Consider the following 26,209-nt stretch of genomic DNA (forward strand, 5'->3'; position numbering starts at 1 on the left):
CCGTGGAATGGAGTAGGTTGATTGGCAATATGTTTAATGTGGTTTCACTTGCATAAGATATACTTATCCTTCTTTTTTACACCTGGTTTCTCAGTGAATACTGTTAAGTACTTATATAACAACCTACTAAGATCGTTTTGTTGATCCCCAGTTAAACACTCAGACTCAAATACTTCACCTTGCATGTCAGTGCTATTGCTTAAGATTTGGATGACTTCAGTGTGGTTAATCACTAGGTATATGTGTGGTACCTCAGTCCCTGTAAAGCTGATTTTCACTTTTTGACAACATATGCCATTTTTAGTTTTTGTTTTAAGCAAATCTAATACCATTTCTTTCTTGTCTCCGTCACAAAACATTTCGCTGCAGAGGGCTCGATTCTTGAATCTCACTCTTCTCAAAAGCTGATCCCCAGAATGCAACTGGTTGACACATTGTCTACTACCAAGAATGTGCTTTTAAATGATCCATTTCCTGTTAAAATCTTTACTTGTATCTGCCAGCTAATATTCTTAGCACATACTACATTACAGTTTTAAACAAGTAATGTGAGAGGTCTTAACCTCTCACACATTTCTTTCTAAATATTCGGGGTCAAATATTTTCGTCGCAGCACCTGTGTCAATAATTAGAATAGTAGGTACTTTACCTACTGGTGCAGCAAAGGGAACTTGAACTGCTGTATTGGTAATTTCAAGACAAACGTTTGTACCTTATCAAATAAATGTGTTCTAATGTATTACCCCCTTCATCTTCATCGACCACAGTCTGACGGCACAATGTGGTTGACATTAGCTTGTCGAATGTGTTGTATTTGGTTGATAATTTTCGATTACTTGTTTTTCGAACTGGTTTGTTTCTATGATCGCAAGTTTAGAGGATTTTTTACTAGTTCTTTGACCATAGTTAGGATTTTGTTAATGCATGTTCTGTGGCATGGGATACTGTTGCCAATTGTGCTATTGCTGGCCAATCCAATAACCTATTCTGTTGTTACTGTTATTACAATTATTACTATTTCCTAGATTATACCTATTGTCAGCCGGCCGGTGTGGCCGTGCGGTTAAAGGCGCTTCCGTCTGGAACCGCGTGACCGCTACGGTCGCAGGTTCGAATCCTGCCTCGGGCATGGATGTGTGTGATGTCCTTAGGTTAGGTTTAATTAGTTCTAAGTTCTAGCCGACTGATGACCTCAGAAGTTGAGTCGCATAGTGCTCAGAGCCATTTGAACCATTTTTTGAACCTATTGTCATACTTTCTCTTCTTAATGAATGGTGGTCTATTATTACCATCGTTCACATTGTTTTACTTAAAATTATTTTGTTGAAGTGATGATCTACTGTTACCATTGCCATTATGGTTACGGTTATGATTGTTATTATGGCTATTATACTGTTCTTTTTCCTTACTGGAATTATTCCCGTTGCCATGACTATATGACTTCGTATCCTCATGCAGCAGATCTATCAAATCTGCAACTGGCATTAACTCTTCCCTGTCAGTTACTGAGGCATGTGGAAACTTTTTCCTCAAGTGCGTTGGCACTTTGCCGTCGGAATTCAATAACGTGTCTTGTTGAAATTGGGTCACTCCAATAAAGAGTTTCTCGAAATATCTACGTAGCGTTCCTTGTCTTCTATTGTAGTATTCTGGGCTATACACTTCTTTTCGCAAGCGTTCCTGATGGCACGGAGCCCATACCGCGGCGGGAATGCTCAGATTGTTCGTAACAATCACAACGATCAATTATTTCCTATGCCCGTAGGGCCCCATAATACTGCATGTGTGATACGACAAACTACATCTTTTGTGTGTCTGTCCATGATTTGAGTAAAACACCACGAAAACTTTTTATAAATACAACTGGGTTAGGTCCCCCTTTCTTATGAGGATTAAGAACCTGATACTGTCGACGTTTTAATAGACTTTCTTGCATTAGCACTGACGATAAAATATTCGTAGTTTTGTTTTGCAAGTCGCATAATTTGTATTTGGGCAAATATGATTGGTTTCATCGCGATAATAAGTGTCAGGTTGTGGTGAAGCATAAAACTGTTTGTTGCTACCGCCTGCTACAACCGGAATCTCGCTTATGTTACTACGCACCGCTGATAGCACCTGGTGGTAGTTGTGCCACCCTTCGGAAATCTGTCACGGTATTTTCAGTTTTCCCAATAAAGCTGAAAAAGGAACGGCACCGTACAGACACATTATGCTTGTGAAACTGGTGGCGAATAAGTGTTCCTGCCACAACGCTTTTCTGACATGGCTAAGGAAGAATGATTGTCCTTGAATAATGGAAGTAAGTGTGTCATTGTTTTATAGCGGGAGAGTAAATGCGATAGACATTGCGTGTTTTATTATTGAGCACTAGAAACTTTTTACAACATGAAAAAACGTGAAATATATATTTAGTGTCAAACTTTTTATTTCTCTCTCTGTTCTAATTTTTCCACATCGCCTCCATTTCTTAACAAGTAACCAGCTTACTAATTCCTTCATGTCTCGCATTAAATATAGAAAATACGATGTGAGGCTAACTTCCTTCGATGGTTGCTTGTTCACGATTCTGTGCTTCATTTGTCTGGCATTCTGTGATATATATTATTTCAAATTTAAGGTAGTTTTCTTCGGAGAACTTCATTTTTTGTAAACGCCTGACTGGATATAGAAGAATATAAGAACACAAGTTCGTAAATAGACAATACCATGTATCAGATAGTTATGTCCAGGGCATTCACAAACGTAATAAATGACGTACTGTTTTAATAAATGAGGTACTATTTGACAAATCCTAGATATTTGTTTAACGCGGTACAAAATGTTACATTTCTCCCCTCTTACTCATCGAAGTGTAAATGTGGAGTCGCAAGGAGGTGATTTTAAAACATAGCGCGATGGAACAATGTGGCCACATTTGTCAAGGACTGTATGTGTACATGCTAACGTCATTTTCGCTTTACCCGCACCAGAGTTCTACAAGACTAAAAAAGCCACAAGGATAACATTACCCAATTAATGGCTTCCTCTTATGAGTAGGGTAAACACTGCTATTATAAATGAAGCTTAACATACAAAATAGCGTGATAAGAGCAGCCGCATTCTGTAAGACGTGATACTGCCTCCTACACAACAATGTCTGATGTCATCGTTAAATAATTAAAATTACAGGCACAGAGATAATGTTTTGCAGTAGATACACCACTTTTCCCCTTAAGATCTACGAAATAACAATCCTTGCAGCGCTCAAGCATGGTTAGTTAATAAGCTTATTTGTCGGTACTGTGGCGAAAAATATGACTCTCCAGCTGCTGTAATATAACAACTACGCAATGGCATTGACTCTGGTTCTCACACGGCAATCGAGACAGATTTCATACCAACATCCATCTGCAGTTTCATATTGCACCTTCTCGACAAGTTGCGACCTACAAAACTGTTTAGTCAGAGAACAAATGCTGTTGATATTACCCATTCCGTGGAATTGTATGTGTATGTTTCTGCTTACAGCCTGAGAATTGATAAAATGCGAGTCCAGTCGAACATTTAATGTAAATGTACATATAAGGCAGTGTAAGACATGCTTTCTCCTAACCCAGGTGTCTGTCTCGTACTTAAAGTGGATATTTGCGTAAAAAATCAGCTATGTTACAGCAAAATTGCGAAAAATGAGCAATCCTTTGCTGTTAATTGTATTAATTAAGATATGAAACTTGAAGGTCGCCATTACTGATGACAATGTTGGCTATCATTTTAGGTAGGATAGAACACTGTCAGACACACAGTTCCCCTAGAGAACTAATATTTTTGCAGAATTTACCACATCATAGACTGTAATGTAAAAGTATCTGATGTTAATTTTTACCAGCATTTTGCTGAATATTCTATGACGTCAATGAATGCTGTCAAAACGTGTTAGCTTGTAATAATAGCACCCATCTTTGACTCTGTAGTATGTTCTTCTCACTGCAAAACTGATGTAACTGAAATAAAAATAAAAATTAATTTGTTATAACAAAATCCACGCTGTAACCCTCTTACTACAGAGCGCGGACTTAGAACGAAGGGCAAATTCCCAGGCAAAATTGGGGCCACTTCCTGTGATTAGCTGAGAGCATGGTTGCACTGACGTTTCACAATTAGCATAGAATAAAACGAGGGAGCACTTGGGAGGTCAGTGCCCTTGAATATAAAAACGACAACTGCCGCAGCACCGGAAGCGGAACTCCTTGAATACGGACGTCGATGTCAGTGATTTCCGCTGGAACTACAGTGCTACACCACTCGGTGTTTGCTTAAAGATATTTCCTTTGGAGGACCTGACATATCCTTCCCATTTTTATGATGCGCACAGCGACTTGCTGCTGTGTCTGAAGTCCGGAGCAAGGTGCAATGGTTTGTTCCAAGCTGATGACAGTGCTGGGGAATGAGAGATACATTCTGCGCAGCGAAAACTTCCAGCAATAGCTTAGTTTGAGGAAGAAACGTATCTGAACAATCGTCATTATATTCTTCTGGCAGCGCCTCTTGTTCAAGGAGTACATTGATATAAATAACAAAAAGAGTGCTGTAACAATTCGTGACTTCAGAAAGGCTTTTTATAAATGAATAAATAATTCCTTATTAGAAGAAACCGTGGAAAATGTAAGAAATCACGGCGAAAATAATTTAGTTATGGCGCAACGGATTATATATACACTCCTGGAAATGGAAAAAAGAACACATTGACACCGGTGTGTCAGACCCACCATACTTGCTCCGGACACTGCGAGAGGGCTGTACAAGCAATGATCACACGCACGGCACAGCGGACACACCAGGAACCGCGATGTTGGCCGTCGAATGGCGTTAGCTGCGCAGCATTTGTGCACCGCCGCCGTCAGTGTCAGCCAGTTTGCCGTGGCATACGGAGCTCCATCGCAGTCTTTAACACTGGTAGCATGCCGCGACAGCGTGGACGTGAACCGTATGTGCAGTTGACGGACTTTGAGCGAGGGCGTATAGTGGGCATGCGGGAGGCCGGGTGGACGTACCGCCGAATTGCTCAACACGTGGGGCGTGAGGTCTCCACAGTACATCGATGTTGTCGCCAGTGGTCGGCGGAAGGTGCACGTGCCCGTCAACCTGGGACCGGACCGCAGCGACGCACGGATGCACGCCAAGACCGTAGGATCCTACTCAGTGCCGTAGGGGACCGCACCGCCACTTCCCAGCAAATTAGGGACACTGTTGCTCCTGGGGTATCGGCGAGGACCATTCGCAACCGTCTCCATGAAGCTGGGCTACGGTCCCGCACACCGTTAGGCAGTCTTCCGCTCACGTCCCAACATCGTGCAGCCCGCCTCCAGTGGTGTCGCGACAGGCGTGAATGGAGGGACGAATGGAGACGTGTCGTCTTCAGCGATGAGAGTCGCTTCTGCCTTGGTGCCAATGATGGTCGTATGCGTGTTTGGCGCCGTGCAGGTGAGCGCCACAATCAGGACTGCATACGACCGAGGCACACAGGGCCAACACCCGGCATCATGGTGTGGGGAGCGATCTCCTACACTGGCCGTACACCACTGGTGATCGTCGAGGGGACACTGAATAGTGCACGGTACATCCAAACCGTCATCGAACCCATCGTTCTACCATTCCTAGACCGGCAAGGGTACTTGCTGTTCCAACAGGACAATGCACGTCCGCATGTATCCCGTGCCACCCAACGTGCTCTAGAAGGTGTAAGTCAACTACCCTGGCCAGCAAGATCTCCGGATCTGTCCCCCATTGAGCATGTTTGGGACTGGATGAAGCGTCGTCTCACGCGGTCTGCACGTCCAGCACGAACGCTGGTCCAACTGAGGCGCCAGGTGGAAATGGCATGGCAAGCCGTTCCACAGGACTACATCCAGCATCTCTACGATCGTCTCCATGGGAGAATAGCAGCCTGCATTGCTGCGAAAGGTGGATATACACTGTACTAGTGCTGACATTGTGCATGCTCTGTTGCCTGTGTCTATGTGCCTGTGGTTCTGTCAGTGTGATCATGTGATGTATCTGACCCCAGGAATGTGTCAATAAAATTTCCCCTTCCTGGGACAATGAATTCACGGTGTGCTTATTTCAATTTCCAGGAGTGTATTATTATAAATCTTCAGGACTAGCCACTGTGGGGATGGCTAAGGTTTCAGTACTGTTCAAGAAGCATGTCTGTTCTGGAGCTCTATAAACTCCATATGTACCGATTCCCCAATTTGTTTGTGTTAGCAAACTTGTCTGATCGCAAGTTACTTTATATGGATACAGACAGTTCCATTTACTGGATGAAAGTCTGCGATCCATACGAAATAATTATGTACAATCCCAATAAATTCGACACGTCTGGATATGCCATCGATAATAATACCTCAGAACAACAATGTTATCAGCCTGAGGAAAGTCGATGCGAATGGATTGCAGACTGTAGAGTTTGTAAGGCTCCAATCGAGGGCGATGGCACCACTCTGCATATGGTGTGACAGGTAGTCTTTCGATCAGAAGGCCATGTTTTACGTACTGCACTGCAGCTAAAAACTGGTTTGTCACGTTGTGATAACAAATGGCTCATGTGCAGGTGATCTTCTAAGGTCCACTACCTATTCATCCTTGACTACATCACCCTGCCTTGCTCGTATCACGTATATCATATGAGTCCGTGGTAGTATGAGGGCACGCCAGTTCTGGGGAAAAAAAGTCGTCGATGACAGCTGTATCAGATTACAGCTAATTCGATTATGCTTATTATTGTCACAGAGCTTCACTGCTTTTGGGCAAAAGGGTTCATTTGAGATCACTAGTCTTTAGTAACATAACCATAATTAATGTTGTGGACTACACCACTGACAATAAAAATTGCCAGGAAATTGTCTATAAAAGTGGTAGGAAATTGACAAAATGGTCCTAGGCTTTGAAGGAAATTACGAATCGCCTACAAAAATGACGAGAAGTTAAGATGACAAATTAATTCCAACTCAACAATGATATATCAAAGTAATGTTTGATTGATTATTAATAATAATCTTTTATCCAATTTTACGTACATTTCCATAATAATATATTTGGAATATTTTTCTAATTTTATGCAGCTTTACTGTATGATTAAATGATGATGGCGTCCTCTTGGGTAAAATATTCCGGAGGTAAAATAGTCCCCCATTCGGATCTCCGGGCGGGGCCTACTCAAGAGGATGTCGTTATCAGGAGAAAGAAAACTGGCGTTCTACGGATCGGAGCGTGGAATGTCAGATCCCTTAATCGGGCAGGTAGGTTAGAAAATTTAAAAAGGGAAATGGATAGGTTAAAGTTAGATATAGTGGGAATTAGTGAAGTTCGGTGGCAGGAGGAACAAGACTTCTGGTCAGGTGACTACAGGGTTATAAACACGAAGTCAAATAGGGGTAATGCAGGAGAAGGTTTAATAATGAATAGGAAAATAGGAATGCGGGTAAGCTACAACAAACAGCATAGTGAACGCATTATTGTGGCCAAGATAGATACGAAGCCCACACCTACTACAGTAGTACAAGTTTATATGCCAACTAGCTCTGCAGATGACGAAGAAATTGAAGAAATGTATGATGAAATAAAAGAAATTATTCAGATAGTGAAGGGAGACGAAAATTTAATAGTCATGGGTGACTGGAATTCGAGTGTAGGAAAAGGGAGAGAAGGAAACGTAGTAGATGAACATGGATTGGGGCTAAGAAATGAAAGAGGAAGCCGCCTGGTAGAATTTTGCACAGAGCACAACTTAATCATAGCTAACACTTGGTTTAAGAATCATGATAGAAGGTTGTATACATGGAACAACCCTGGAGATACTAAAAGGTATCAGATAGATTATATAATGGTAAGACAGAAATTTAGGAACCAAGTTTTAAATTGTAAGACATTTCCAGGGGCAGATGTGGACTCTGACCACAATCTATTGGTTATGACCTGTAGATTAAAACTGAAGAAACTGCAAAAAGGTGGGAATTTAAGGAGATGGGACCTGGATAAACTGAAATAACCAGAGGTTGTACAGCAGAGTTTCAGGGAGAGCATAAGGGAACAATTGACAGGAATGGGGGAAATAAATACAGTAGAAGAAGAATGGGTAGCTTTGAGGGATGGAGTAGTGAAGGCAGCAGAGGATCAAGTAGGTAAAAAGACGAGGGCTAGTAGAACTCCTTGGGTAACAGAAGAAATATTGAATTTAATTGATGAAAGGAGAAAATATAAAAATGCAGTAAATGAAGCAGGCAAAAAGGAATACAAACGTATCAAAAATGAGATCGACAGGAAATGCAAAATGGCTAAGCAGGGATGGCTAGAGGACAAATGTAAGGATGTAGAGGCTTGTCTCACAAGGGGTAAGATAGATACTGCCTACAGGAAAATTAAAGAGACCTTTGGAGATAAGAGAACCACTTGTATGAACATCAAGAGCTCAGATGGAAACCCAGTTCTAAGAAAAGAAGGGAAAGCAGAAAGATGGAAGGAGTATATAGAGGGTCTATACAAGGGCGATGTACTTGAGAACAATATTATGGAAATGGAAGAGGATGTAGATGAAGATGAAATGGGAGATACGATACTGCGTGAAGAGTTTGACAGAGCACTGAAAGACCTGAGTCGAAACAAGGCTCCAGGAGTAGACAACATTCCATTGGAACTACTGACGGCCTTGGGAGAGCCAGTCCTGACAAAACTCTACCATCTGGTGAGCAAGATGTATGAAACAGACGAAATACCCTCAGACTTCGAGTATAGATTTAAGTGTGAGGAAGTCATTTCTGAAAGTATTTGTATGGAGTGTAGCCATGTATGGAAGTGAAACATGGACAGTAAGTAGTTTGGACAAGAAGAGAATAGAAGCTTTCGAAATGTGGTGCTACAGAAGATTAGATGGGTAGATCATGTAACTAATGAGGAAGTATTGAATAGGATTGGGTAGAAGATAAGTTTGTGGCACAACTTGACCAGAAGAAGGGATCGGTTGGTAGGACATGTTCTGAGGCATCAAGGGATCACCAATTTAGTATTGGAGGGCAGCGTGGAGGGTAAAAATCGTAGGGGGAGACCAAGAGATGAATACACTAAGCAGATTCAGAAGGATGTAGGTTGCAGTAGGTACTGGGTGATGAATAAGCTTGCACAGGATAGAGTAGCATGGAGAGCTGCATCACACCAGTCTCAGGACTGAAGACCACACCAACCAACCAACCATGATTTACCTGCAAAGTAAATTAATAGTAAACAATGTTTTCTGCCATTTAAACATGAACATTTCCAATTCTTTCAAAGTAATGCTGTTACACGCGCGCGCTATGTGTGTGTGTGTGTGTGTGTGTGTGTGTGTGTGTGTGTGTGTGTGTGTGTACACTGTTTACTCTAAAACTAGAAGAGAATCTATATCCAACGTTTGGCACATAATCATTCATTTTTCTCTCCATGTAGTCCATATACCACTTTAATTAATCTGTATATGAGGTGCGTGAGAAAAGTATTGGAACTGAGAACACTGAGAGTGATCTGGCAACAATGTGTCGTTCTGCTATGTAGACTGGTGTGTTCATCGCTTCCAGATGCTCAGTCCGAGTTTCAGCTCCATAAAGCCATCACGTGATTTTTGAAACCGTCATCAGTGAAGCTGTGTTTCTGTTGTGTGTTACGAAAATGCAACAGTGGAACTTACGACATCAAGTATTTTGTTAAACTTGGGGATTCCATGAGTCTGACGTTTTAAAGGTTGAAACAGGCTTGTGGCGAACATTCCTTATCAAGATCACGTATTTTCGTAGGCACAAATCATTTTTGGAAGGTCAAAACACGTTGAAAATGCGCCGCGCTCAGGGAGATCTTGAACTTCAAAAACCGATGAAAACGACGAACATGTGCATGCTTTTGTGAGATCAGATCAACGTTTAACAAGAAGGATGGTCGGTGACCTGTTAAAATTAAATGCTTTCACCGTACAGGAAATTTCGACCGAAAATTTGGAATTTGCTGACAAGTGAATGCTGAATCATGATAACACCCCCTGTCACTTGGCCACTTCCATCACGGAATTTTTTAGTTCAAAAGGCAGCACTGTTGTTCCACAGCACCGATATCCACCTTATCTCAGTCCTTCTTCCTTTTTTTTCCCAAAATGGAAAAAGTCTTAAAAGTACATCATTTTGGAACTCTGGGGAACGTTCCAAAGAATGTGTCCGAGCTGTTTCGGGCCCTACTAATTGAAGCTTTCCAAATCTGCTACCAAGACTAGAAACAACCACCCCACGGGTGTACACATGCCGAAGGGAACTATTTTGAATGGGACAATAATGTTGTTAGAAAGAAATAGAAACTCTGGTAGATAAAGAATCATTTCATTACTTTTCTCACAGACTTGACACATACATGCACACATAGTGTGCAGTCTTGCACATAGTACACACAATATATTTACTTACAGATATTGTAGAATCATTCACACACACATGCGATGAGAAATAATTAATCCAGTTATTCCGCACATACTCTTGCACACACCTGATATTTACAAATATATACGCCTCCATACACTCAATCACCCAAGTGGATAGCATGAGAATGGGAGGGTCAGGAACCCACCGTCCCATGAGCCATTTGTTATCACAACGTGACAAGCCAGCTTTTAGCTGGCCTTCTGATCGAAAGACTACCTGGCACACCATATTCAGAGTGGTGTCAACGCCCTCGATTGGAGCCTTACAAAATCTGCAGTCTGCAATCCATTCGCGTCGACTTTCCTCAGGCTGATAACATTGTTGTTCTGAGGTATTATTATCGATGGCATATCCAGACGTGTCGAATTTATTTGAATTATACATAATTATTACGTATGGATCGCAGACTTTCATCCTTTAGATGGGACCGTCTGTATCCATATCAAGTAACTTGCGATCAGGGAAGTTTGCTTTCACAAACAAATTGGGGAATCGGTACATATGGAGTTTAGAGAGCTCCAGAACAGACATGCTTCTTGAAACGTATTGAAACCTTAGCCATCCCCACAGTGGCTAATCCTGAAGATTTATAATAATATATATAATCCGTTGCGCCATAACTAAATTAATTTCGCGGTGATTTCTTACATTTTCCACGGTTTCTTCTAATACGGAAGTATTGTGCCGGATCGAGACTCGAACTCGGGACCTTTGCCTTTCGCGGGCGAGTGCTCTACCAACTGAGCTACCCAAGCACGACTCACGCCCCGTCCTCATACCTTTACTTCTGCCAGTACCTCGTCTCCTATCTTACAAACTTTACAGAAGCTCTCCTGCGAGGTTTGGAAGATAGGAGACGAGGTACTGGCAGAAGTAAAGCTGTGAGGACGGGGCGTGAGTTGTGCTTGAATAGCTCAGTTGGTAGAGCACTTGCCCACGAAAGGAAAAGGTCCCGAGTTCGAGTCTCGGTCTGGTATACAGTTTTAATCTGCCAGGAAGTTTCATTTTAAGATCTCTTTGGGATGTCACACGGTAACCACTTTGTCTCATGCTTCAATGCTTTTTGCCTTCATACGTTTTTCACTGATATTGCAATAGCCAGCGTGATCTGAAGCAACTGGTTGCTGCCATCTCGACTTTTCATTTGCGAATGGGAAGATTGAGATGCCTTCTAAACAAGACTCCTGGAGGTCTAGCTGCTGATACCTAACCAGCAGCTGTAGCACTTCCATCAGCTTGGGGGAGCGGAGTAGCTCCCACCTCTCAACTTGTGTCTAACAGCAGAATCTGACATAGCTGACCATCCTCCCACCAGGAGACCATAAAGGAACTCCTGTCGACTCTGGTCATCTTGTGCAGAAGTGTTGCGTGCCTTTTTGCACCACTGTTTAAAACACATTAACAGGAGCGCTCTGGTAGGCTGATATTGATGTAGCTTGCCTTCTGTGCCAGTGCGACAGTACTGGCCGAATTGCAACCAACGTGACCATGACGTCGCGGGACGCTGCGTTGAACGTGTGTCTTCCTCACAACAGCATCTCAGATGTGACGTGAACGGCTGTCAGTGTATTCCAGTGTGGCTAGTGCCCTCCAGCCCGCCATGCTGCTTCCAGCCATGAAGGAAGACAACTGTGTATACATGAATAATAAATGGGAGTACTGCTAACATTGGCGCCTCTGGACATTCGGCAGATAATAACTGCCAAACACTGCTCGAAGCCGTCATGGCACTCACTCAGTACACAACGCTGGCAATCTAAAACTGTTTTATACTTGTTTTATATTTATGTTAATAGTGTTAAAACCATTATATAAGGAAATTAGAATGATGTCCTCACTCTTGAGAAAACCTCCAGTGATGCGTCATTCCAAACAGTTGTCGCCATTTTACCGCCTGCCAGTGCTGGTGTGCGAAATCCGTCACATGACCTGTCCAAATATTGTGGAGCACTATCGCCCCTCTGGTGTGATAAAGTTTATAAAAACCTTAAATACTAACAGATTAGATTAGATTAGATTTACTTTCATTCCAATTGATCCGTAGTGAGGAGGTCCTCCAGGATGTGGAACATGTCAGAAAAACAACAATACACGACAAATATTTACAACTAAAACAAGTAAGCTCATGTACCATTCCACAGGTCCCAAGTGGAATGATCGTCATTTTTTAATGAACACTAAGAGTCATTTTACAAATACTAATGCACTGAATTTAAAATAAAAAAGTTTTTTATTTATTTATAAGGTAATAAACATGTAATACAACTACTGTAATACTTATTTACAATGAACACATTACTGCACTGAAATGGAGCAGAAGTTAGATTATACTTACACACACACACACACACACACACACACACACACAAATTTTCAATGAACACATTACTGCACTGAAATTGTGCAGAAGTTATGTTGTACTTATATACAAATCAGTTGGTTTTACTAAGAAATTCATCAATGGAGTAGAAGGAGTTGGCCACCAATAAATCCTTTAGGCTTCTCTTAAACTGAATTTCATTGGTTGTTAAGGTTTTTATGGCTGCTGGCAAGTTATTGAAAATGTGTGTTCCTGAAATAATGCACACCTTTTTGTACAAGACTAAGTGACTTTAAATCCTTATGAAGATTATTCTTATTTCTAGTATTGATTCCATGAATTGAGCTGTTGCTTTGAAAAAGTGATATATTTTTAATGACAAATTTCATTAAGGAATAAATATATTGGGAAGCGGTAGTTAGTATCCCTAGTTCCCTAAACAGGCTTCTGCAGGATGTTCTTGAGTTCACACCACATATAACTCTTACTGCACGTTTTTGTGCCCGGAAAACTTTAGCTTGGCTTGATGAATTACCCCAAAACATAATCCCATATGACATTATGGAATGAAAGTAAGCATAGTATGCCAGCTTTTTCATTTTTATATCCCCCATGTCTGACAAAATTCGCATTGCAAACAGAGATTTGTTAAGACGCTTCAGCAGCTCTGTGGCGTCCTCCTCCCAGTTAAATTTATTATCAAGCTGTAATCCCAAGAATTTAACACTGTCCAATTCTTCTATCTTCTTGTCATCATATGTTAGACATATACTCTTGGGACACGCCTTACAAGTTATGAACTGCATGTAGTGTGTTTTTTTCAAAGTTTAGTGACAAAGAATTGGTTAGGAACCAGTGATTAAAGTCCACAAATATTTTATTGGCTGATCTTTCTAAGACTACACTTGATTTGCTATTTATTGCAATGTTTGTATCATCGGCAAACAAAACAAACTTGGCATCTGGTAATTTTACTGATGAAAGGTCATCGATATACACAAGAAAAAGTAAGGGCCCCAAAATGGAACCTTGTGGGACCCCACATGTAATTAGTTCCCAGTTGGATGATGCCTGATAGCTTGATACATGTCTCTTTCCTAAGAACACCCTTTGTTTCCTGCCAAAGATATAAGATTTGAACCATTTTGCAGCATTTCCCGTTACACTATAATATTCTAGTTTACTTAAAAGGATATTGTGAAATAAACAGTCAAATGCCTTTGACAGATCACAAAATATACCAGTTGCCTGCAATTTTTTGTCTAATGAATTAAGCACATTTTCACTGTAAGTGTAGACAGCCTTCTCAATATCAGAACCTTTTAGAAATCCAAACTGTGACTTTGACAGTATGTTATTTGAGATAAGATGGTTATAAAGACGACTGTACATTACTTTTTCGAAAATTTTTGAGAATGCTGGCAACAGTGAAATTGGACGGAAATTTGATGCTATTTCTTTATCTCCCTTCTCAAAGAGTGGCTTAACTTCAGCATATTTCAGCCACTCAGGATATATTCCACTGATAAACGACTGGTTACACAGATAGCTTAATATGTTACTTAGCTCAGAATCACATTCTTTAATTAACTTTGTTGATATTTCATCATACCCACTAGATGTTTTTGATTTTAAAGATTTTATGATGGACATTATTTCTGTTGGGGTAGTGAGGGTCAAATTCATATTATGGAAGTTACTTGGTTTGTCTGGTCTAAGGTAATCCATAGCAGCATCTACCGAACCTGACAACCCCATCTTTTCAGTAACAGTTATAAAATGTTTGTTAAAAAGTTCTGCAACACTATACACATCTGTCACCAATGTATCATTTACTCTTAATGCTATTTGTTCCTCTTCATGTCTGGTTCTACCGGTCTCATCCTTCACTATATCCCATATTGTCTTTATTTTGTTATCTGATATGACTATCTTTTCCTTGTAATATATTTGCTTTGACATCCGTATTACAGTCTTTAATATTTTGCAGTATTTCTTATAATGTGCTATAATATCAACATTGGAAATGTTTCCGATTGACAGAAACAGTTTTCTTTTTGTTTCACAAGATACCCCTATTCCTCAAGTAATCCCTGGCTTCTTTATAGACTTTGCTCTAACCTTGGTAAGTTTTGGGGGAAAGCAGTGTTCGAATAAGGTAAGCACTTTATTAGCAAAAATGTTATATTTTCATTCATGCCATGAGCACTGTAAACATCAGTCCAGTGAATGTCTCTGAGGAGTGTCCTAAAATAATCAATTTTTGGCTTACTGATTACCCTCTTGAGCCTTCCTTGCCCTCCCCCCCCCCCCGCCCACCCTACAACGCTCCCAATGCCTACCCCAATCCTACCTTGACCAGTTCACCACTTGGTGCAACCAGTGGTTGCTCAAGATCAATCCTTCCAAAACCTAGGCAGTCATCATAGGCACCACCACTCCTACCTTCTGTCTCTGAGATTTTTACCTAACCATATATGGCTTCCCCATTAACCTCACGCCCCCCTTCAAGTACCTTGGTGTCATCCTGGACTGCCGACTTTGCTGGACCCACCATCTCTGGACAGTCCAAGCTGAGGCACGTACCTGACTCTGTCTCCTCATCCACTCCATCCTCTGCTATGCCCATCCCGCCTGGATTTCCGCCCCTCCCAGTTATTATGTCCATCCAAATCCTTGAACGCCATGCTCTCCGCCTCGCCTATCGCATTCGCTTCCCATCCCCTCAGGATCTTTTGTGCCTTGATTCCCTTCCTGCACCTTCTTCTTTTCCTCAAATGGATATGAATCCTTTACACCTCCTGCAAGATCAATCCTCCAAACCCACTTGTCTCACCCATCCCGGTCTGTTGCCGCACCTGTATTCTTACAGCCCGACTGCTCTCCATCTTCACGCTCTCCATACAGTTACCCAAGGTTACTTCCTCCAACTTCCCCTCCCTGATGATGTCTTTATTTCCTCCATCTACCCCTCCTACGAGATCTAACCCCCCTCCCCCTTTTCCTCCTGGGCTCTCCGCCCCCTACATCCTTTCTCCTATCCTCCTCTCTCCCTTGTCTCCCTCTTCCTCCCCTCCCCCCCCCGGTTTCCAACCCCTACTCTCTCCCCTCCCTCCCTCTCCAACTGTCTCCTTCCCCCCTCCATCCCCCTCCCCCTGCCTTTTCCCTACACCCAGTGGAGGCCCCCCCCCCCCGTCATCAGTGTGTTGGTGTCTGTTTCGCTGATGATTGTCACCAAAGTGGTTCTGTGCACTAGTGTTTCTTCGCTTTGTGCAACAGTGTTTTCATCGGTGTCCTAAATTCGTGTAGCCAACTCGATGTCTACGTTTGTTTTAACTGTTGACTGCCTTTGTGTGCCCAGTGCCTTCAGTCGAACGGCTTCATATCTATCATGTTATGTTTATCATCATGTTTTACCATGCCTTTTTTTCTATTCTTTGTCTCCTATTGTATCTAACGTTGTACCTAACGGCCGAAGAGCGGTGCATGAAGGCCGCTGCCGGCCCGCCTCATATGAGGAATGAATTTACAATAAAGAAAAAAATCTTAGTTGTATTCCTGTTCTTCCCATATTTTGTTGCAGAGCTGAAGAAGGTCATTATAGTTTGAAACCGGTGGTCTGATGACAGACAAATTTGTGATCATCCATGTGAAGTAAAGGAAATTTATTCTACGATAGACTGCGGCAACAAGCATATTGCATCTTTCGTTGTAATTCGGCAATGGTTGTTGCAGCCTCTAGAGAAGGTGTGAGTTCCCACCATCATGTCTCATACGTGTTCAATTCGCGAGAGATGAAGTGATCTTGCTAGTTAGGGAAGCTATTGAACACCACATACAGTACACTGCATTGCAGCGCCGTACATGGACGTGCAGTGTCCTGCTTAAAAAGTTCATCGGCTTCCTGTCGAAGAAATGGAAGTAGCACAGGAATAACAACCTCTGCAATATAGCGCCCAAAAGAGCAAATACGACTGCAACTTCGGAACTTGTACCTGATGCCCCTCCCCCCTTCACCATGAAACGATGAATGGGACGTGTGAGTTGTGCGTGAATGCACTTTGGATCAGGCCATTAAACAAGTCCACAGAGAACAGATGTACATTTATCACTCGCACACAGAGAAAACCTACTCTGATGAGTGAAGACAACAGAACCCCATGCCAATCTGCAGTCGAACAAGCATGCTATAAGGATGCCGAGCTTAGTCCTTCTTAAAGCAGACGGTGACCAACGATTCTCGGTGGCACAGCAGGTGCAACATGTCCTCAGATATCTTCCTTGGCTAATATTAGAATGGACACCGTTGGTCACACAATGCATCAATTTTGACGTGCTTCTGTATTAAGTGAACTTCTAATACATGGACTATGGGTGCAGGAATATTCCACAGACCACCGCTGCAAGCAGCCGAAAACCGCCAGTACATTGTGTCCAGCATATGCAGAAATTAGTCGATATGTCCATCCATTTTCCTGCAGGAACCTTCTCAAATTGGCTGAAGTTGTTCAACAGGAGTATGCGCATGCCAATGTGGCATGGTTTTACCCTAGAGTGTTGAAAGTACTGTGCACCTGTAAGCTCAGCACGGTTACTGCCTACAGAACGAAAATAGAAGGCATAAAGACATGCCTTCTGAAGTCTTCTGATTGCCGATAACCACCACAGGTAAATGACTAACACTACAATCCCACAGTATGCACATACACGTGGGCACCGCCAAATAGAATCCATGGGGGTGTTGTATTTTTTTTCTGGCAATATATGTCATACACAAGGCACAAAGTGGGAACACTAAATGGTTAATTGTAAATGAAGAGTCAAGGGCAGGGCTTAAATTTTTATATGGAGTGGATACAAATGTGCAAATGTTTTTATTCTTTGGGAGGCCCGTTTAGAATGCGAGGGCGCGTGTTGCGTGCGTGCGTGTGCGTGTGTGTGTGGGGGGGTCTATGTGTGTGTGTATGTGTGTGTGTGTGTGTGTGTGTGTGTGTGTGTGCGTGTGTGCGTGTGCGGGCGTGCAAGAAGGTATGAATTTGGCACAGAACGTATTTCTTGAGATATGTCATAGATTTCTATCTATACTGCATAGTATATTTTGTGATTATCCGAACAGAGAACCCATCTTGCGTTTCATACAGCGACTTCAGATATTTCACAAAACAGATTATGCACAGACAACATTACATTTTGTAAAATGAAAGAAATTGTGGATTGTAATGTTTACCAGGTAATGTAATGGAACCTGAGTGTGAAATCATTTGCTAACGTAATCCTAGCCTATGGCAATCAACTAAATGACAAAACGTAACATAATGAGACTGAAAGTAAACGCAGACTGTTAAAATCTCTACAGTCCCCAATAAATATTGTGCGTTAAGTCCCCAATACTTGGAATTATTATGGATTGTTCCACGTTTCTAGGCAATCGTCTACCCCGATGATGGGCAGATTTAAACTCATATTGGCAGCTGCTGGAATCAGATGACGACCTGTAGAATAGTAATGAAACAAGCTGGCCGTTACCCTGTATCCTATTACTGTTAGGTATCATCAAAGTAAAAGACTGTCCTAGTCTCACCGAATGTCTCCTAACCCAAGCGATGAAACAGTGGCATTTGCTGTTCAACGTTCTCGTGCCGGCAGGGTTTCACATAAAGCTAAGATCAGGGTGCTGGATCGATTTAAGGTCAATGAGCAGTGCACACAATACCAGATAGGTGAATCGGAAGCAATTGTAATGTAAACACCACTAATGTTTTGACTCCATTGGTGGACAGTAGAGCAAATAACGTAGGCTGAAGATAGCTCTTCATGTAGTGGATATTGGTGGTGATCTAATCAACGAATTTGTTGCAAAACACTTTTAGATGGATAAATGTTAGTGTGTATTGTACGTTCAGTCGGCCGAAGTGGCCGTGCGGTTAAAGGCGCTGCAGTCTGGAACCGCAAGACCGCTACGGTCGCAGGTTCGAATCCTGCCTAGGGCATGGATGTTTGTGATGTCCTTAGGTTAGTTAGGTTTAACTAGTTCTAAGTTCTAGGGGACTAATGACCTCAGCAGTTGAGTCCCATAGTGCTCTGAGCCATATTGTACGTTCTTACTTCATCGTCATCAGATATCGCGCGTTGGAAAACCAGTTCTGAAATGCCAGTGCCGCGCGTGATTAGCCGAGTGGTCTCAGGCGCTGCAATCATGGACTGTGCGGCTGGTCCCGGCGGAAGTTCGAGTCCTCCTTCGGGCATGGGTGTGTGTGTTTGTCCGTAGGATAATTTAGGTTAAGTAGTGTGTGAGCTTAGGGACTGATGACCTTAGAAGTTAAGTCCCATAAGATTTCACACACATTTGAACATTTTTTTGAAATGCCAGCGCTGGTAATGGTGTGGAGGTGTGGATGTTAATTCAAGCTCTTCCTTAATCACAAGGTATTGTTCTCTCCAAAATGTGATTATCATAGACATGTTGAGGAATTTTACCATACGAAAATATTTTCTACCGAAGTGGTTCTGTCACGTTAAAAGGGGGAGTGATAGTGTACATATGTCGACTTGTCATCCGACCTATGTAATACTATTTGAGAGCCCACTATGACAAATATCTTAAATATCCGTCACTAAATCTTTCTAATGACACCCTAGTTGAGTTGTATGTTGTTATTACACTTACACGTTGCAGAATGTATGGAAACGTAAGAAGACTTTCGGTCCACGTAGAACATTACCATTTTGAAACAAATAAGCTGTTCGCATGTTTTGTCTTCAGGGCATTTGTGAAATGTACAGATATCGTAATCGGTCAACATTTTTCGAAAGAAGGCGTCGTCGGCTACTGGGCGGGTTTCATTATTTGTTGTGCAATAAGAGTGCCCTAATCACAACGTGTTTAAAATTGCTTGAAGGTGATATCGTCAAATTGCTGTCGGCACCCGTTCGACGTCCAGGTGGCCTTCCGACGTTATCTGCCGTAAGTGAAGAGAGAGTGAATAAAAGGGGCGCTGTCGGTGCGCAGGAGTCACGTCCTCCGCCAGACATGAAGGCTGCCGTTGTCCTGCTCGTGGCCGCCGCGCTCCTCTAGGTCTTCGCCGATGCTCGGCACTGGCTGGAAGACCCGGAGGCGGGCTTCTGGCACGCGGCCGAGGGGGTCGGACACGAGATCGACGACTCGGGCCACCAGCTGGCCCACGATGTCGGACTGCTGCGGGTAGGGAAGGCGGCTGTGGGGGCAGGTAGGTCTGCTGTAGCCACACTGTGGTTGCTTGGTTGGTTGATTTGGGGAAGGGGGTCAAACAGCGAGGTCATCGATCGCATCGGATTAGGGAAGAATGGGGAAGAAAGTCGGTCGTGCACTTTCTAAGGACCTATCCAGGCATTTGCCGTAAGCGATTTAGGGAAATCATGCTAAGCCTAAATCAGGATGAACGGACGCGGCTTTTAACCGTCTTCCTGCCGAATGGAAGTCCTGTGTTCTAACCACTGTGCCATTTCACTCGATCCAAACTGTGATGTGGCACGCCTATACGTGGAACGCTTCTCTAAAAGGATAACTTTGCAAGAGAGAAGCTCGACCTTTCAAACTCTTCTACAGATTTTTCGGCCTTCGATAATATCATCGATGCTGTGCAGTTCATGAATTTCATAGCTGACGCATAAACACATATTCTTTGAAAGCTATATTCATAACTCGCATTGCTGGACATCTATTGCCTCAATGCATCTTCAGAAACATAGGTTTTGAACCAATATCGCATGCTGTTAAACAGATGAATTGTACATGTTATCCTCTCACAATCAAAATGAGACTGCAGCTCGGATGGTAATCCGAGAAGGTTCCGTCTCTGAAATTCGCCGAAGAAGACAATATTATCATATTCCCTTTTACACAGGTAATTATTTAAACATATGTTATGGATGTCAACCACAGTGCGTGGGGCAAAACTGACAGTCGTCGAAAATGGAAGTTAATGTTGTTGTGAATACGTTATATAAAATCTGCAAGACCTCCACATCTTCTCACTACACACTAAATAAACTCGCTGTTGAGAATAAAGACAGCCATCAGCTGGATCCAGATTTTCTGCTTATCGCTAGTCATCGCCCTAACATTTGGCTATCTGTGCATGTCCCTATGTCATCAACCATGCGTCTATGACCTGTACTCGTACATCCATGCTGTATATTCCCGTACAGGTCAGACGTTGAACAAGAACGTCGCTTGACCGGTGTCGGTAGATAAATACGGTACTGCAGTGCCAATGTTATTCAGATTACGAGACAAAGTTCTTTTGGACTTGCATGCATGTCGCGTTCAGTTCTGCAGCTGATGGATGTCCTTATTCGCATTTGCGAATTTATTTCATGATATGGAACTTTGCTTCGTAATCAGAATAACACACGCACTGCAATATCGTACTTGTCACTATGGTTTTCTCCATTATATAGCACTGTAGAAAGTGTGATGACTTTACTGTACCAAGTAGGTTTAAATACTTCAAATAAATCTATTCAACGACTTTTAGATTCATCTTATAGATGGAACACATAAAGGTATAAGGAAATGAGGAAGTCGTTAAAATAATTAGGGACAACATGTTTCCGCATAACCTATTAAACTAAATACATCTTCACCATTTACTTACCACTATAGCCCTACGAATACAGGGGCACAGTTAATTCTCCGTCACTCAAGAAGTTTCTTTCTATCTCAACAGAATAACATTATTGTATATTAGTTTTTTAGTTATGTTATGTTTAATTTAAACTGATGTGCATTTATGTAAGTTACAAAAATAATGTACACCACTTATTTTCCTCTTAAATACATGTAGGTATACGGAAAGCATTACCACAATAATATATACAGGCTTGAAGAGACATCAAAGACAACAATGGCTTGTTATCAACAGTCCTACTGCTACATAACTTACTGACTTGTGAACCGAGGAGGGGGCAAGGGGGACGTGGCAGGGAGGGGGCAAGGAGGCAGGGAGTCTTACACTTAAACACTTAACAACAACTGTGGGCCGGCCGCGGTGGTCTAGCGGTTCTGGCGCTGCAGTCCGGAACCGCGGGACTGCTACGGTCGCAGGTTCGAATCCTGCCTTGGGCATGGGTGTGTGTGATGTCCTTAGGTTAGTTAGGTTTAAGTAGTTCTAAGTTCTAGGGGACTTATGACCTAAGATGTTGAGTCCCATAGTGCTCAGAGCCATTTGAGCCAACAACTGTGGTATATACAGTATTTTGATGTAAAATCCCCCCCAAGAGATAAAAAGAATGCAGAAGACGTGTCACATGCAGAACAACAGACTTTTTCATTTGCAATTCGGCTTAAGTGGCCCACGGTTAGGCATTTGATGGAACTACGATCGATATTGTTGTTTAAATTATAGGGAAATAGGTGTCACCACTGATTCAGGCAAAACTTCACTAGCATCTGTTGTAGAAACAACATTTTACATAATGGCCAGAAAATTCTTACCGCTACTCACTGTGATCATCTTCTTATGTACATTAGGTATGGTCAATTAGGGTCAATATACCGCCATGTTGTCCTCTGCCAATTGCATCATTTTGGTGCCATACGGAAGTGCGTGTGGTCAGCACACCCGTTGTCGACTTTCTTGACCTTGGAGCCGGTGCGTCTCAACCACGTAGCTACTCAGTCAACACCACGAGCCCGATTGAACCTCGTTCCAGTTCTCCCACTAATCAAAAATCCTTCGCAGAACCTGGAATCAAACCTGGCGTCTCCATATAGCAATCATACACAGGTGGACAACTTGAATGTTGGGTTAAGCGTGTACTTCATCTCCCGGTACCAAGAGTCACCAGACTGACTTTAGAGTTCGACGATTATCTCCCATACTCGATCCATTGTCGCTTATTGTCCTTGATGTAAGTCATAAGACTTTTGGGCAAAACTGAACTGTGCATGCGAACTATTTGAATCGCTTGTTTCTAAAAGAGGACAATTCACGATTGGTAATTATTCAGGAGAAAGAAAAAAATATTCCACACCTTTTGCGTAGTAATATAATGACAAATTTCTTTCTTCCAAAATTGATTTTCTGGGCTCTTGTTTGAAATATTTATTTAGGTGCGACGGTGACTTTTATCATGAAGGCTTCCCCCAGATAGCAATTAATGAGGTAGCAAATAAATTGTAACGCTCTAATTTGAATAATATGAAAGTAAGAATTCATTAATTAATTGATTAATGAAAATATTGCGAGAGCAATATATGTAGCATAAAGTCCTGAGGATACTATATCACTGAGAAATGCTTTATTACCATACAATATCATGTTATGCAGTACACATAAACAATAACCAAATAACTTGCTGTTTCCCAATGCTTTTGAATCTAAATCACTAAATATATTTAAAATTATCTTTATAATTCTTAAAGCTTCAGAAAAGTTTCACAAATTCGTAAAAAATTAATACAAAACATGCTAAAAAGTCGACTGGCCGAATGTTCTCTAATCTGTATTAAGTTTATACAAAAAAGTATACAAGACCTGCAACAAAAGATGATTGATTCAAGTTATTTTTTAGTCAACTTCTTCCACTTCTGTTCAGCAGATTATAGAAGTCTTGATACTGTGCTTGTGTAATGTAATTAACTTTTTGCTCAATAACCTATTTCTTTTTCTTCTTTATGGGAAATTTCCGGGTGACATGCTTCTATTTCAGGAAGCCCAGTGACCTTGTTGTGAAAATACGTGTTGGCTTTCACTGGTGTAAAGGTCTGGACGTAGAGTCTTTAAGGATGGAACTTAGCAACAATGTGCCGTTTCTTTTCTGAAATGTACTCATTGTATACTAATGACTGGGAAGCAAATAATACTTTGTCCTGCTTTCTAGTGTCTCTTCCCATTGTTTCAGCTGAGACGGCGAACTTTTTGCAACACGGGATCTGTTATTTAGCTTGTTTTTTTTTTTTTTTTTTTTTTTTTTTTTTTTTTTTTTTTTTTTTTTTTTTGCTTAAAATTTAAAGGAACCAAGGCTGTGGACTCGGTGAAAAGTGACACTCACTCATCTGGAATAAGCCCTCGGCCGCGCATAAGTAAATTTTGTTATCTCAGTCGGATTGCTTTCTAATGGGAAATTAACTTAGATTTTGTTAGACCTGGCGGTGTCTGTTAGATCAGTAACACTTCTCGTAATCATATGACAGAAATTCTGTCGTCAGGTTACATCGCTGAGCGAGTAGAGCTTCTTTATGTTCCCAATGTAATGATATAGAAAGGAGCACACTTCATCAGGGTCTTTCTTACCTAGGAGTTCACAACAACAAAACATACCTGCATCTGCTTTCACGTTCTTTATCTTGAAATTAAAGCCGACAATTACCTAAGATAGAATCTTCTCGCACTGGAAAATGTGGAAGAGAGAGGTTCTGCCCATAATCAAACGACAGAACCAAACAGTTATCATTCTTTTTGTAAATGTCAGGCACTTTCCTCATTGTATTGTAAACCTTAGAAACCTGTCTTTTATGGACAAAAATGTCTTATTGTACCTCATTTAAAGGCTTTATGGTGCGGAAGATATAGTAAACCTCAACAGATTAGGACACATAAAAATAAACGCTCTTACATTTCTTTCGGGTTGATGTTTCTTCTTCTTTATTTGGAACTTGCAACGATGAGTTGCTGACCTTCATATTACTGAGGAATACTTGAAGGTTACAACGTAACTCACCTATGGGTTCAGTATGATTCCAAGGCTACCATATTTTTATTTCTCAAACGTGACGACTCATGGATTTGTAGCGTGTTAGAAACAAATGCAAATTTCATTCCGATCTCTACAAGCGGAAAGACAGTGATGGCTTCTCAATTTACCTCGAATCGATGCGACTATGTCTCACTAAACCGAAACTATCAAAACCTGCGTTTCCAAGTCAATACCGACATTGGACTGTTAATGACTGGAAACATGTTGCCTGGTCGGACAAGTCTTGTTTCACATTGTATCGAGCGGATGGACGTATACAGATATCGAGAAAACCTCATTAATCCTTGGACCCAGCATGTCAGCAGAAGACTGTTCAAGCTGATGGAGGCTCTGTAATGGTATTTTTATCAGTAAGTGATTAATTTATTAAATAATTCTGGATGTATGTGTACGATATTAGTAAGAGTAAGAGAAATTGCTGCAAAAATCAGAAGGAGAAAACGGGGCAAAATAGTTGAAACAGACATAACTTCAGTGTTTTGAGTGTTAAATAGGTGACGTGCTCTAGCGTGAGGAGAGATCAATCTATATTTGAGACACTTATTGTTTACTTCTCGGACAGTCCAATGAAATCTTAATTACACTGAATTAACAAATGAATTTTGCTGTTTACAGGCGTTCGCCAGGCTACCAGAGCTAAGGGAGGAGCGCGCACGGCTGCCGCCCACAGCCGTTAAGCGCAGCAGCTGAGGCAGCGGTGGATCACCTGCATGCTGCTGCTTAGCGCTGGATCAAGTGAACTTTCAGTTGCAAGCAAATCCAATACGAGGAGATCTCTTGGGTGTAAAACATTTTAGAAAACAAAGGAACACAATAAATATTTACAAAGAAAAATAGATATGTTAATGTACCTTGCACGACTTCCGAGTGGAATGATGTTCGTGGATGTGGAATATGTAAAAAATATCCCAAAAACGATTTTACTTGCGGTAATAATAAAACTTCTCAGAAAGCATGTAAATATTCAGTACATCGAGGTGCATATGATAATTGTTAGACTATTGTAGCCATGCAGGAGCAAAGAGGAAAAACATTTTATAGCAGTTATCTACAATAATCGGATTACTGTACTGAATCTGTACAGAAGTCAGACTGTACGTAATACTCGCATTGTCTGAAATCATTAGTAACATATGCACATCAGTAGGTTCTGCTAAGAGATTCCTCAATGTAGAATAAGGAGTTTAGCACCAAGAAATCCCTCAGGCTCCTCCTAAACTGAACTTGATTAGTAATTAAACTTTTTACAGATTTTGGCAAGTTATTGAAGATGTTCATTCCTGAATAATGGACACCGTTTTCGACCAAGGTAAGTGACTTCAAATCGTTGTGAAGATCAATGTTATTTCTAAAATTGATTGCATGAGTTGAGCTGTTGGTTTGAAAAAGAGATATTTTTTTAAAGATAAATTTAATTAAGAATAAATATATTGGAAAGCAATGTTCGTATCCCTAGATCCCTGAACGGGCCTCTGCAGGGCTTTCGGGAATTCACATCACAAACAATTCTTATTACACGTTTTTCGACTTTGAAACCTTTAATTCGGCTTAATGAGTTACACAAAAATGTAATCCCATATGACATTATGAACTGAAAGTAAGCAAATTGCGGGCTTTTTTATTTTGACATTGCAAATAGAGATTTGTTTTGCGCTTCATTATTTCTGTGGTATGCTGC

General features: G+C 41.5%; 1 protein-coding gene across 1 annotated transcript in view; it reads left to right on the forward strand.

Moving 5' to 3' along the window:
• Positions 1 to 11,960: 11,960 nt before the first annotated feature.
• Positions 11,961 to 26,209, forward strand: part of LOC126095401 (uncharacterized) — a 68,162-nt gene continuing 53,913 nt past the window's right edge. Inside the window, exons 1-2 of the mRNA XM_049910201.1 lie at positions 11,961 to 11,987; positions 19,868 to 20,018. Coding sequence (XP_049766158.1) covers positions 11,961 to 11,987; positions 19,868 to 20,018 — 178 coding nt within the window. The remainder of the gene's footprint in view (positions 11,988 to 19,867; positions 20,019 to 26,209) is intronic.

Source organism: Schistocerca cancellata, chromosome 8 (genome assembly GCF_023864275.1).
Source record: "Schistocerca cancellata isolate TAMUIC-IGC-003103 chromosome 8, iqSchCanc2.1, whole genome shotgun sequence".
In the NCBI taxonomy this organism is placed as follows: domain Eukaryota; kingdom Metazoa; phylum Arthropoda; class Insecta; order Orthoptera; family Acrididae; genus Schistocerca; species Schistocerca cancellata.